Source organism: Neodiprion fabricii, chromosome 1, assembly GCF_021155785.1.
Source record: "Neodiprion fabricii isolate iyNeoFabr1 chromosome 1, iyNeoFabr1.1, whole genome shotgun sequence".
NCBI classification, from domain to species: Eukaryota; Metazoa; Arthropoda; class Insecta; order Hymenoptera; family Diprionidae; genus Neodiprion; species Neodiprion fabricii.
Window position 1 is genome coordinate 7571769 of NC_060239.1, and position 15428 is coordinate 7587196.

The window sequence follows — 15428 nt, forward strand, 5'->3', positions numbered from 1 at the left end:
CACAAGATTAAAAATTCTCTCTATAATATACCGCAATTCGCGCTATGACGTCAAAATTTCTATAATCATCGTTATACCAATCAGCGTTTTTCAGCCGAAAAAAATTAGCTTCATCTTTTTCTTCTCCTTATTCAAATCTCTCTACCATTAGGATAAACGAATATCTATGATACGTATCTAACAATAAGTAAGTGTATTCAACCACTCGAATCACCGGTTAATGTATATACGAAATTGAAAAAATACACTCTTCTCTAAAACGCCCTGTAATTAACCGTTCAAATACTCTCTAATCAGTAATCAACCACCAGATTTTGTTATAGTTTCATTACTACACAATTATGATCGTTATTATTGGTTTTGTTCGATTTTGTTTTATTATTTCGTCTCCTCGGTGATATTGTTTCATCGTTATTATTATTATTGATATTATTAAAATATTCGGAATTTGTTTTTTTTTAAATTTGTCAATTTGTTAGACGTTAACATTTGTGAAATTTATCATTATCACGTTACCACGTGTAATAACTTCACTCAATTTTTTTTACCAGTTTCCGTTATCTTTGTCTCATTTCTTCTTTAAAAATTTTCCCTCCGTACAGACAGACAGACACAATAATCACTTCCAAGCACCGTCGTAATTTTATCGTATTACAATAAATTATCGGACGAGATATTAAATATAATGGAAGAATCGACATAGAAGACAAAAAAAAAAAAAAAAAGACCGTCTACCGCGTACAGTGATAAAATAACAAAAACGAGACGGTATCGTTGAGACGTTTTTTTCTATTTATTTTTGTTAATTTCTTCCTTTTTTTTCTCCTTCTTCTTCTCGTTACTCAGTTTCTTGCTTCTTCTTGATTACATCAATTAATCCCCGAGACTGTTATACTAATTATACGTACACGTATATACATCAATATATACGTATGCATACGCCTAGGTACGACGCAAAGTACTGTCTGTATATGTATACATATATACGCGTGTGTATATGCGTATGTATATATATATGTGTGTGTGGGTGTATAGACGGTCGGTTAGTTTTGTTAGTCGGGAAAGAAGCACCGTGTATTATCCATTCGCTAGTTAGGATAAGTCAGCTGGTAGTAGTCCCCACCCGTAGAGTCCTCAGCGATTTGCATTTGCTTCACTCGCTTTATAAGCTCGCTAGAACACAAAACACTCCCACTGAATGATCCGCTCACTCTCGATACACACACCATCCAGATAACTAACTAATTTAATGAATAATTAATTATTACGGTACATTATTCTACATGTACGTTATGTAATGTAATGTAATATACAAAAATTGTGTATTAAATACAATTCATTGTTACGTATCTGTAATATACAGTCAATTTGTACATTATACGTCCAACGTTCAAAAATTCTGCCGACTGGTATAGCGTATATATGCGTAAAAATTATTTGTGCGTAAAAAATATGATCCAACCGCTGAATCTCGTCGTATCTCAACACTTGTTAATTTATACATCATACTTGATTTTTTTTTTTTTTCGGTTTTTCACCCGCAAATATATACCTATATAAACTTTGCTTGTATACATAAACGTTCAACAGCATGGCTTGACACGTGATGTGAAGATGAATTTTCTCCGCCGATCAAAAATTTTCATAACCTTCCAGAGCTGAGTTGGAATATATTATATATTACCTCCTTTATGTACAGGCAGAAACATGTAATTCTCTCTGTAATGTATATTATTGTTAAGAAATTAAAATTTTTCCGGAAGGATATGCAAAATTAATATCGACTAATTACGTATAACGATTGACGATTCGACAAAAACAATCAATGCACGATCTGCAGCTGATGATGAATAATTTTATACATAGATGAAGAAACGAAACAAAAAAAAAAAAAAACACCCTTCACAATAATTCACACATAAGAATTATGTTTGTGAAAACTATGTGTGGGTGTGAGTTAATGTTGTTCTTTCCGTATCAATCTTGGGCAAGAAAATAAAAAAAATAAAAAGACGATTTCATTTTTTTTTTTTTTTTTTGCAGTATACGTTTGCTAAGCAAAAAATGAAAGCAAATCACTGGTACCGTCAAAATTTTTAACATTCAAACACGACGTATACCTATATTAAAACTTATAATTACATCATCATAATTTATAATATAATTCGTATCCACACGATGTGTGAATTAATATGATTTATAAATTATCGTATAAATTTTAAACGTAAAATAATTATTATTGTTATTGTTGTTGTTATTAACGTATTTCTTTTATTTCTCAAACACTTTACGTTTAATTTATCGACCCGATTGAAAATCACTCGCTAATGTTGTTATGCTCGAAAGGAGGGGGAAAAAAAATTATAAAAACTAAAAAAAAAAATCACTTTCGATAAATTCACGGAGGTTTAACGAACGTAGAACCGCACGCGAGGAGCGCCGAGAGCGAACTGTAGTCTCTAGGCTCTGCAAAGCTAGTTTTCCTACAGATACAGCTTAATGCGCGGTTAGGACTCGGTCACTAAATTTGGACGCATTCTCTGGCGCTGTCGGCCTGTTTACTCAACGTATCTCAGCGATTCGTTACAAATACATTACATGCAGATTACAGTATAACCAAGTTTTCGATTTCCTTTTGAAAAATGAAAACATTTTCCTCCATTAAAACTGACTTCTCCTTTTTCCGTACAAGAAAATTCCTACGTTCAAAGGCAAGATTTGATCGCGAGAACGAATCGTTAAGAAAATTCGAAAACGCTTGTATATTTCTTATCGCAGTTTCAACGCTTCGTCTCGTATACGTTACGCATTCAAATTTTGTTTACAGGAAATACAACCGAAACAATGGCGACGCAGAAAAGGATTTGGCGATGCGGAAACAGGTGCGCAAATATTTAATTATCGTCCTTTATGATGATTCGAAATTGTCAAACAAAATTCGAATATTATTTTTCAGTACGTGCGATATGGACTTGATGAATGTTTTACCTAAAAGTTATTCAAATTTTTATTCTATCGTTTGGAAATCGCTACAGGATTATTTCGACGATATATTTATAAATATATATTATTTGGTGCACGTTCTACGTTTTTACGAAAGTTAATTGACCATTTTAACGGTTGATTCTTATAAATCGTAGATTCGATTTGTTCCTTCTTCCTTTCACCGTAGTGTATTAATAAAATAAAAAAACAGTTGAGCGACTATTGCCTTCAAGTTCACATTGTTATGATCATTTTTCTCAACAATTCTACTTTCTCAATCTTGGCCGAGTAGGTTTTATTTTTTTTTTTTTTTTTTACCAACTTACTGACTGTAGTCAACAGCAGTGATGTAAATGACAAAGTTCATCCAATTTCCTTCCGCATATTCGTCTAATATCATACGTTACACGGAAAAAGGTACCTTAATAATGAAAGGAATAATGCCCTACTTACAGAGATGAACCGAAGCGGATATTTTCATCAAAGAAAAAGAATCGATCGCAATTATGCGTGAAATCTATGTAGACACACAGTTTCGGTGAAAATATTATACGCATATGTGCATAGTTGATAAAATTTCACGTAAATATGGAAATGTACGGATGTAAAATGTAAGACAAAGCTTTTGTATGGTAAAGTTGGGCTTAGCGACAGAAATAGTTGGTCGATTTATCGAGCGACTCAACATGCAGGAACTATATACATATATATATTTATAATATACTCCCTTACACCGCATGCGACAAAATATTTTGTACGTATTATTCCTAAAATATTTTAGGGTCTACTTCTCCGGCTTCTGCTCGTAGAACACTTTCGCATATATCGTTTCTATACCGAAGGAAAAAAAAATCACAACGAAAGAAGGAGTGGAAGAAAATGTAGAGAAAGAAAAAAAAAAAAAACATTCATGAAGACAGATTTGCCTTTGGGCGATAAAATTGCATTTAATGAAAAGAGGAGGCATAATATTTATTTGAATAAATAGGCGGTTAAAAAAAAAAAATAAGTAATTCAAAACAGTTGAATAATAATGTATACTCAAATCGGCGAATATTACAGCAGCTTTTTTAGAATTAACCACAGATTTAAATGGTCTAAATTAGACGTTATTTTTCTTTCGGGCATAATTCTTTGAGAATCAAAATCACAAATGTGCTGCGGTATTATACGCATGGCTGTGAAAATATATCGTCGCAGGATGCGAGTTTTATCTTTCATGAGAATCGCTTTGTTTCCGGTTGAGTTCGAAATATCGACGGGAAACATGATCCGTGACGTCACTCCCCTAATATCCTGTTGCAATTACCGAATTAAAACGGACCCCGTCTAAATTCTGATACACAGCCGGGAATTTACGACGCTTCATGGTGATCGTTACGCCAATTTATATCGTACCATATAGACAGAAAAACAACGATAATTGATAATAAGACAATTATCAACACTGTCGATATGCCGTGCCGTTATAAAGTAATAACACCAGTGCAACTATATTAATAATCGTATGAACCTGATGTGCACAACTGATAATTAATTAGACGCGTGTTTAAAAAAATTCGTACCTTCATATGAGAATTACTCGTTGCTGAAGAGTAGCAAACAACTTTGTAAGCTGGGTTAAGGGTGAGTCACAGGGTGATTCAAATGCAAAGGTGCCGAGCACATCGTATGTGCAAAGTACGCCGATCTATACTTTACGTCCATGCATGCGACAATCCCTTGTAGTTACTTTGACGCATAAAATACATACACGCGTACAAGTAACAGATGCTTGCTGGTTGTAAAGATGAGTCATTGTCGACTCTCTCAAAACGCGTCAATATTCTCTACCATTTCACTTCTTCTTTATGCTTCTTTCGCATTTTGCACAATACCACATTAAACGCGGTGATATATTCGAGTCTCGACCTTACTGACCGATCGCAAGATTCTCCCTTTCTACAAGCAACTTTGTCCTTGGTTTATTCGGCCGAAAACGTTTTACGGGCGATTCGCTTGCATTTATGCAATTCAAGGTACACACTACTGAAATACGCCTGCATTTATGCAATTCGTGATAGACTTTGACAAAGTACTCCTGCATTTTGGCAACACCGATCGGTAAAATGTATACCTGGTTGCCTAAACGCAGGCGGATTTCGTTGAAAATGTATCTCGATTTCACCTGCGTTAAATTGCCCATCAGACATTTTCATGCAATATTGCGGTATGCGTTGATTGAATATCAACTGTCAATAGCTTTATTCTAGGTGTGTTTTTGTCATTTCTATACTGACAAAATTCACCAATGGGTGACAAATATATAACGTTCGTTGTACGCGTACCTACGTTATATTTAAGTATACTTCGTAAGTATACGTATACCTATGTACATACGAATATTATAAGCGTGGAATGAGTATTTCGTATGACACATAAGTAGATAAAGCTTCTACGCAGATGCATAAAATTTCAAATGACAATAAACATGGCGCAGTGGTGTATTGAAATAGATGAATCAAAAACTTCCCACCACCATCATGACCAACACACATACATGATATTATATGACTAACTCGCCTATAACAGAGGCGCATGCATGCGGAATTCGAAGCAAAAATTTATAACAACGATCGACCATATTCAAATTAAATGTGCATAGATATAATGTTTTACAGAGCGGCCATAAAAAGTCGACTTCACAATTCAACAAATGTTGCAGATTTTCTCGAAACAAAATCCCATTTTAATCCTTGGCTTATTTTCTGTCACTAATTTCACGTTAATTTGTGAAAAATTAATTGAATGAATTTTTTAATACTTCATAGTTTTTTCAATTCATTTAACAATAGACTCAACAATTTGTCAGAGTGAATCATAGAATATCCCGCTATTTCCAGGTTTCTCAAAATTCCGACTTTTATGACAAACTCCGTGTCACACTTTTTATTGTCCCTCGTTAACAGTTGACAGAACAACGAAGAAAAAAATTTCTCACTGTTCGAAAATAATTTCGTTAAACAATTTCTAAATATTGACTAACACCAAAATCAGCAACTCCTTTCTTTTATGTCACATTTCATTCAGCAAAGAAAAAACGTGTTCCGACTGTCAACGATGATGCAGCTAAACGTGAGATAAAGTTAATAAAAAACATATACGTATACACACCCGGATTCTGTAGTGTTGTTGTGATTGTTGTTGTTGTTGGCGTTAAGATTGTTGTTATTAGAATTGGAATGTGTTTGTTGTATCGAATGATGAGCCCCCAGCAAGCAGCTCCATTCTCGCATAACTTCCTCCCCTTGAGCCTCGAGTTCCGAGAGAATAGTGGCGTCGTCCATCTCGTGCAACGCCGTATTCGAATCTAGTCTGTAAACATAAAAATAAGTGGATAAATGGTGAACAATAACTAGTGAAAACCGATCGTCCTCTTTCACTCTTCGTTTCTTCTTCCTTGTCCTCCACCCCTTCTCGTTTGAATTTCGTGACATATTACACGTACATTTGACACGAGTAAAATTTTATTTACCGATGGGTAGATTCTTCGTAGGAACTAGCATCGCTGCGTTCGTAATCCAGCATCAAATCGTCCGAGGCGATAGATTCGCACGGTGACAATGTATCCACGCTTCCAGCACGACTGATTCTTCGACCATGCATCGGACTGCTTTCAACGCTTTTTCCGTGTACTCGAGCGGCTGCAAAGTGGATTAAAAGTCAGCCCAATCGGATATGAGGGTATAAAAAAATTGCATAGGAGAAAAATTCAATCTCGGGTGACGAAGATGATGAAAAGCTTCGTAACGAACTCACCGGTCTTAGGATGAGACTCGACAAGCGTGTAGCTGTTCTCGTTGACCTGGTTGTTGACGATACCGGTCTGCTGTAATTCGTGACCAACCCTGACGGTCTCGTCGAAAGTGAGTCCGGGCTGATCGGCGATTTCGTCGTCGAAGAACTCGCGTCCCTCAGATAGACTGAGGGAGTTAGAAGCGTTGGTAGGTGTTCCAGGACTGTCGTCATCAATGGTATTACCGGATTTCTCCATGACATTTTCCTTCCTCGATACCTTACCGTCTGACTGAGTAATACTGGCCGTTGGACTGTCGAAGAGACTGTCAACCGGGGATGTCTCGTCGTCGATCATGGTCGTCGCGGTTGCAGCGGCGGCGGCAAAAGCCGGATCTTCAATGGTGAGCAAAACTGATCTCAAATTGGTCTTTGGCACTTGATTTTGCGCTATCTTACCCTGACTCGATGCCGCGATAATCATCGCCTTTTTCATCTCCGCGTTATTATAGTTTGCCCTGCACTCGTCGCTCGAACTAAACGAGTACTCATCGGCCATCGCCTCGCCGTGTCCGTACTCAGGATCGTCGCTGCTAGGTGGACTGAAGTCGGACTTTACCGATGGCACCTTTTCGTACCGTGACCTATCCTTGTACCCCTTTTCCTCACCGAGTCCTTCGTCGTAACCCTCCGAGGAAGTGATCGACACCGAATCGTTGTACCTGTTATCCTTATTAATGACCCTCTGATAGTGCGATGTCCTTTCACGGACAAGACCTGTGTTCAAATTAACGTTAGCGAATAACTTCGGCAGCGTTATAACCGATATCTCGGTAACAGTACTGTCGTCATGAACGTCCCGAACGTCGAAACTCTTCCCGTTAACGACCATCCTGAGATTCCTCGGCCTGACATGCTGCCCTCCTCCTCCACTTCCTCCTCGCCGTCCAATCGTCGGACTTCCACCAGAGTTGTCCGGATAGTCAACGGTCCTCGCCTGTCCTCCGCTCTCGTCACCGAGGCATCCGAACTGACTTCCGATACCAGAATCCTCGGTACCCGATCCCTCCTTAGAACTCGAGGTGCATTTCGACACGGTTGATATCTTCCGGCTCTGATTGGCGGCCGTCTTTGCGGTCTTCGAGTTCGAGTCATTGTTCATTCTGACGGCAAATTGCGGCTGAGGTAAATGACTCGTGTGCAAAGTGTACTTACTGATCGGCTCCTGGCCGTAAGACGACCTCTGAGCCTCGTTGCCGCCGCCGAGGGTGTTGTTGTTATGATTGTACGGAGAGCCGACCGGCGATGGTCTCAGCTTCGATACGACCGGCGCGTTGTTCGTGGTGGTGTAGACTCTGCGGTTGGTCTGTAGCTTGCCATGGAAGTTGGAGTCGGCTCCGGTCGTCTTCTCGTGGTTGTTGTAGTGACTCCCGTTGTGGCTGGCGCAGACATCCCCGACTTTGTCGGTGTATCGTAGCGGCTGCGGTTGCCTGAACCCGAACCTGTTGGTCCTCACCGATGTCCCGGTGGCCTCTTTCTTCGGCGGTGCAAGCCTCGGCGTTGATCTTCCCGAGGACGCGTTGTTGTGGCCCCGGTAGTTGCTCTCTTCGTCGTTCCGACGAACCGAACGATCGCTCTCGTGTCCCGCTGACTTTGAACGACGGCCGTGAGACGACAGCGATCCTCCGACTTCGGACGAAAAGGAACCCGTCACTGGCATCGGTATACCGGATGTTGGACGTCGGCGAAATCCGAACGACATGGCGGTCCCCCTTGTGTATGGCGTGCCCCGCTTCGCCGCACTTCTGTTGTCTCCCTGGATTTTGGATGAGAAAAATTTCAACATGAATACACGATTTTAGGGTTCATGCAATAACTGGGAGTTCCATTTTCAAACATTGCGATTTTTTCGGCTTTGCGTTACGATCGATTTCAAATTACCTGTATTATGCGTACGTACATATATGTATTATATTAGACTTGTCGAAAAAAATCGGCTATTGTTTTTTCAAAATCGCACGCTTAACAGTTGTAGATAGAGGAAATAAGGAGCTCGTTTTAATTTAAGCCCGTTATATTAATAGTCAGAGGTTTCTGAACGCAATTTTCCATTTTCCGTTTGAGTGAAATTAGAAAATAATTTTAGTTATCTCGGAGTTTTGTAGCTCAGAAACGAAGCAATATACATAAACGTTTGGTACATATTTTTGTAAGGAATTAAATGCTGTACAAAAAAGGTCCGTTGTAATCTTTGTTGAAAAAAGTTTTGGTTCTCAAAGTTGAAAAGTTCTCATGTAAAACTTCATTTTTTCGGAGACTAACAGCTAACAGCGATACTTATCACAAAATATTGCGGCTTTTATTTATTATTTTCTTATGTGAATTAAATGGAAAATGGGAAATCGCGTTCATGAACCTCTAAATATTGATATTGGGAGCTCAAATTCAAACGAGCGTCTTATTTCCTTTTCCTAAAACTATCGAACATGTGTCTTTGAAAAAACAAAAAGGAAAGAAATATATGAAACAAATATATTGGCAAGTTTATTGTACACACCGACATGGCAAATATTTCAAGCTGTACATAATCGCTGCACATTCGACCTTTTCAAAGTTTATCTCTCAAGCTCAGCTCAATACGATTCGTATTTATTCCGTTCAGTCTCGAACAACAGAGTAAATCAATGATGCGAATGTACATAGATATAAATAAAAACGCAAATGTGAATAGATATAAAATTGTGTCGATTGTTCGACGTCGAAACGCTTTAGGCGAGAATCCACGCGCATGTAATAATCGGTAGGTGTAATGTAAGGTCGCCAGTGCTTCGGCGCATTTACGGACACCTGTATATAATTTATTACCATCGCGTTATCTTGCGTGAAAAATAATACCTCGGATAAGCATTGATCGATATCGTTCGATACGAAATCCCGATTCCCTCATGAAAGAATAAATTGCTGATCGATCGGCAATTCATAATCGCAGAGATATACTCGACATCGTGACAAATAAATACGACTGACTTTTGCAGTCAATTATTATCATTATTAGACAGTGAAATTTTACGATCCACGCGCTGATCTGTGTATCCGAAAACTGTTCCGTTTATACCATATCATAATAAGTACACGTATTCGAATATATATCTGTATCCGAATATTTCCAGAAATGAGAAATCCTAACGCGTGTGGTATTAATGAAAGTGCGGATTTAATCTTTCGACTTGTATTGTGAGTTACTTTTTGTGCACAAAGCTATACACGTATTGGTCAAGGAATTGTCATGCCTAGATTTGTATCAGTATAACAGTTCAACTTGACTTTGCGGTTGCGAATGTCACGCATTTGTATGCGCATATCGTATACAAAGAGGAATGGAACCTCGATCGTTATCGTCGAAATCACCATCGCGAATTGAGTATTCATTTTTTTCCGCTTTTTTTTCTATTTTTTTATTTTTTTGTTTCAACCAATCTTACGACAAGCTCCTTCGACTTTGTACCTCGCGATTAAACGGATCATATCACGAGGCGAGGTGTTTGTATTTTTACATATGTATACATATATATATATATACACACACGCTTATTTATGGATGGATACGCATGCAAGGCGGTTGAATAATCGAATGGTGATTTTGCGCGAAACGTTGTCGAGGTGTACATTTATAATGTGAAATAAATTTGTTTGTTCCTTTGATTTTTCGTTATTTTCGTGAGAGATACGCGATACGAACTTTTAGAGTCTGACGAAACATATAAATACAGACTTCTAAGTAGCGAGTCTGCAATTATTCGGATAAGATGCGTGACTCCCGTGACGATTTGCGAGAAGAAACTAGCATGACCTTGTCAACTGAAGGAGATAGACAAAAGATCGAAACTTAATCACTAGACATAACGAAACAAGGACGGTATAATACAGAGATAGATACATTTAATCTCTCTGCGGTGACGAATGATAATAATCATGTAAAATCTGACATCTATCTCTCTATCTCTTTCTGTTTCCGTACATCGAAACACTGCACATCGAATGACTATTTCGAGTAGAAAGAAAGTATATTTAAAAAAAGAAGAAGATAAAAAAAAATAAATTCACAACGAGTGTGTTGAAAACTCCATAATATGTAGTACAACAAATTATTTAAAACAGTAAACGTTCCTCGTCTTTACATCCTTTGTAAACTGTGGAGTATCCTCCACCACGGTACAACATAAGTGGTGTATGTAAGTGAGGAGCAGCTTGTGAAGAAATAAGAGCGTGAGAGTGTATTTTGGGAAGCTGCGTTAGGTGGAAAAAAAAACATAAAAAAAAAATAGAAAAAAAAAACGCTGCGATGCTCTTCGAGAGCAAAGAAAGTGCGTGTGTGTGTGTGTGTGTGTGTGTGTGTGCAGTGCGGTGCAGTGAGTCTCTTTGAGTAAATACGACGAGCTTTTGGTAAACGTGACACAAGAACACAAGGCAAGCACAGTGCACGTGATAATCCGTGACTCGGGCGAAAAACTCTAAAATTGCAATAATTTATCGAGCGAAAGATTTTTTCCGCCAATATTTCCACATCGATTATTGACTTTCGATTTTGAAATCGACCCGTCCGGCAGCAGCAGCACCGCTTACCGATGACACGCCGCGTATTTCCTCCTTTTCGCACTCATCGTCCTCCGTCCCGTAAGAATACCGTCTACGATAATCCATGATCCTCTTGTTGTTACACGAGGTTGAATTTAACCAGCCACAATGTTGTCTCCTCGCCGCAGTGGTTGGTTTCACCCGGAGAAGAAGAAGATGAAGAGCCTTCCAGTCGTATCGATTGATCAGCCGCGGTGTTCAAGCCAGCAACCTTTAATATTCAAAGCAAAGCTCCTCGGCAGATATCACAAATCGGCGATTGGTTCTTCCGTTGTGGTTGTTATACGTATTCAACGATCTTTCCTGAATTCCGTATTCCACTGTGATTCCGATTTCAAACTCTCCTCCATTTATACCGTACACCTAGAACTCGTTCGCAGGTTGATAAATACGCTGTACAGTCGAACATGTATGCACGACCGATATCCTTGGTGCGGATCTTTTCTTCCACTCCTTTCTCTCGATACGACGATGACAATAATTCTGCGACTTCTCACCGGCTCATCGTTTTACTCGTTTGATTTTCACACCTCCCCCGCCCCCCCCCCCTGCCCCCGGTTTTCTATCACCCTGAGATCGATCGTCGCACAAGTCGTGTCGTAGAACTTTGGCGATTAAGGTGTAAAGCGATTGAAATTTTCGCGACGTTCGCGGATACTCGCGTTTTCGGATCGTCGAGCCACTCGTTAATTCCGTATCTTCACATCGCTGCGGATTAACATCAGCCCGCTTCCTTAGCCTCGTCGTCGATGTGATTCGACGAGGATTGCGATCCGAATCACGAGATCTTTTTTTTGTAAAATTTCGTTTTTTCTCCTCCTCCTTCTCCTGCTTCTTCTTCTTCTTCTTCTTCAGTCTTTCGCAGCAGCACCTCGTTCCCGGTTCTGACGAGTGCTGCGTTTAACTTTCGAGGTAGACCACGACGGCGAGGGCGTCCGCGAAAGAGAGATTGATCCGACTAACTGCGCCGGCGTCGCGACGCTCCTCTCTTCGCCGTTTACGACTGTACCTATAGACAACGACACGCTGGGTATAGAGCTCGTTTCTAGCTGGGTGGTTAACGGGGAAAGAGGGAATGATATAATAAGCCGCGAGGAGGGATAGCTAGTCACGTGTATCGTGTCGCCGGCACTGTCGTGTCGCTTCAATTTTAAACATTTTCAATACATGCCTCTCAAGTATACCTATACATGTGACGTAGGTATGTAGTTCACTGGATCGCGTCGTTGAACGGAAAAATTATATCCAGTTTGCCGAACAGAGTTGCGCGAAGAAAATACAAAAATTATAGCGAAGCTCCTTGTATTCTTATACTGACCTACGACAACCTTCAATATTCAGGCTGGCAACAAATTTTTGAGGAAAAAATCACGTCAAGTTTTCAGCTTTTCCAGGACCCCGAGTCCCAGTTTTCCCTGTAATTTTCCCCAGTTCTAGTGAGTTACTAAAACCTGAATCGTTCAGCTTTTCAACTCTATATTCGGTTCAAATTCAATTAAAATTGAAAAAAATATAATGTAGGTACTAAAATGCCAGTCTAAGCCAATTTTTTTTTCACGATGTTAAGAAGTAAATTTATCGTCTCAAAACGTCATTTCCGATTCCCGTGATAGAAAAGTGATATTTATAATTTTTTCCCCGACAACTCCCGGTTTTCCACGACTCGTTTTAAACACTCTTATATTTCCAGGTTTTTCAGGTTTTCCAAGTGTGTGACCACTCTCAACATTATACCTTATGAGATATAACGCTGCAGCATGCAAAAGTTGCAGAATTTTGCGAAAAAAATTCATCGAACGGTCAAATATCCATGTGGAATGAAATCAAACGATTCCTTATTAACTTTCTGAAGTGATAAGTGAAAATGCATTTTATTATAACATAAAAAAAAAAAAAAAAAAAAAAGTTATACAATATTTGTAATTTTCTGTACACCGAAGGAATTCTTCTCTTCCCTAGTTCCTTCAATGATACTTTCGCCGTTGCCAACCTTCTAGCCTTACCGACAAATTAAGAAAATTGTATGGCGACCTTATTTTTGTCATTTCGCAGAATCGTTGTAGAAATTAGAATAATACGAAAATTCGAATATCTGTAGCGTGACATAACCTCAAAACGTAGTAAGAATGAGCTGCTAAAGTACGTTTACCAAACTTTTCTAAATGACCTCACAATCGCAACTGCAAACACTATAAATTTCCCAAAGTTTGAAATGATTTCGTCACTCACAGGAGCGAAAAAAACGTCTATGAAATAGGAGTCGCTAGCTCGGTCGGTAATACTAAATTTCCTTAAACTGCAGCCCGCATTGCGCTAGTATAACGGCGGGTAGATCTTAGCTTGCGTAACGAAAACGATACGTGGACAAAAAACCGATTGCACAATCACAGAAGATGTAAGAAACCGACCCTGTGCCTAATCAGATTATTTTACCAAATATATAAGGTGGAGACGTGGGGTACAGTCGGTAAATTATCTTCGGAGAATTCTCAACAAGATCGTATATTAATCTTAAATTCCGTTTCTGTTTAACTGGGTATGTTTAACGATTATTTTAGATACGGGATCTGAAAGAGGGACCCAACCCACTCGTCGATACAGTTCATACCGTAGGCTTCGAGGTATTGATCCCTGCTCGACCTTGAATGGATGGCAAGGAGAGCTTGTTGCACCCCCACGTGATATAAAACTGCGTAGTAGTATCATCCCCCAGATTTTAGCAAAGAACTGATATTTCTGTATGTCGTATTTTTTTTTTGTTTTTTTTATTTGCCGCAGTATTATACCTATAAATTCTACTAAGCTTTGCACTTTGGATCAGTGGATACCGAATCGAAAATTCGAAACGCGACGAAAGCTTTGGGGGAATATTATGTCAGTAGTCGTCGTGATTGTTGTAAACGTTTTTCTCATATATTGTCATAATTATTGACGTTCGATCAAATTTCGCAATGCTAATATTATATAAGGTATGATAAAATATGATCAGCTGATTTTGAGAAACGTCGCAATGATAAACCTGCAGCTGTTCCAGCCTCGAGTGTTTAAAAATTATCGCAAGCGCTTTATTATAGGTATATCTATGTTAAGCGAGTTGTAAAAGTTGCGGGAAATTCGCATCAATCTGTCTTTAATTGTTTGCAGACATTCTGGATGGCGTGTTTAGGGTCGATTAACCACGTAATTAATCGTGTACGCTTTATAGCTGGGAAAAAGAAGGAAGTGAACAATAATAAAAGAATGAAAAAAAAAAAAAAAATATCGTATCGAAATGCTTTCCTCTTATTCCCTCGTTTCCTCTGTCTATCCGTTGTCTGTAATACCGTTCTTTGTAGCTTTTGTTACCAACTATAAATATAGTTGCGGTGTTATAGGTAAAGGTATATAAATTACCTCTGAATAATTACAGGGAAGAATTAGACGCGAGATTAATTCCAGATGATTTGATGCTCAGTAAATTGCTGCAAATATATACCTGCGGTCGATAATTTTAAATTACCATCGTCTTAAATTTGTCTGGTTAAACTTGATCGGAAGAAAAATCAAGGAGAGGAAACTATCATACTGTAAACGATTTTTAAGGGGATTGAATATTCAGTCCTTACCGACTGAGTTTAATGTTTTCTATTCTGGCTATTATCAAAGGCTATGCATCGCAATGAAAAAAAATAGTATATCAACCGTATTCTACACGCAATTTTGAACAAAAACACGGGGATACAATTTCGTTTAAAGCAAAAGTAAAGAAGTTGCAGGAAAATAATAAATCACGAGTACGGTTTTGTATCAGTTACGATGAAAAATAAATAGTCAGGAATGCTGTATAGTAATTTTTCCCACTTTCAATACAATACAACATAAGGCAAAGTTAGACTAATCCAATAGACAGACTTGTTTGTTGTGACTACACCGAGCTACATACAAATAGGTAATAATATAACGATTGACTTTCGACATTCGTTACGAAATATAAGTCTCTGGGATTTGCGTAAAGAGGATAAATCTCCAGTGTAATAATACCACTAAAATTAAGT

The 15428-nt window shown here is 38.5% G+C and overlaps 1 protein-coding gene across 8 annotated transcripts in view; it reads right to left on the reverse strand.

Moving 5' to 3' along the window:
- Positions 1-15428, reverse strand: part of LOC124185773 (probable serine/threonine-protein kinase DDB_G0282963) — a 54529-nt gene that overhangs the window by 18829 nt on the left and 20272 nt on the right. For 6 of the 8 annotated variants that reach the window (XM_046576909.1, XM_046576892.1, XM_046576875.1 and 3 more), the window contains 3 exons: positions 6784-8575; positions 6500-6668; positions 6139-6339 (listed from right to left, as the gene is read on the reverse strand). In XM_046576909.1, coding sequence (XP_046432865.1) covers positions 6139-6339; positions 6500-6668; positions 6784-8575 — 2162 coding nt within the window. Of the gene's footprint in view, positions 1-6138; positions 6340-6499; positions 6669-6783; positions 8576-11382; positions 12261-15428 lie in introns of those variants that run through there. The other 2 variants (XM_046576917.1, XM_046576900.1) reach the window with 2 other exon arrangements.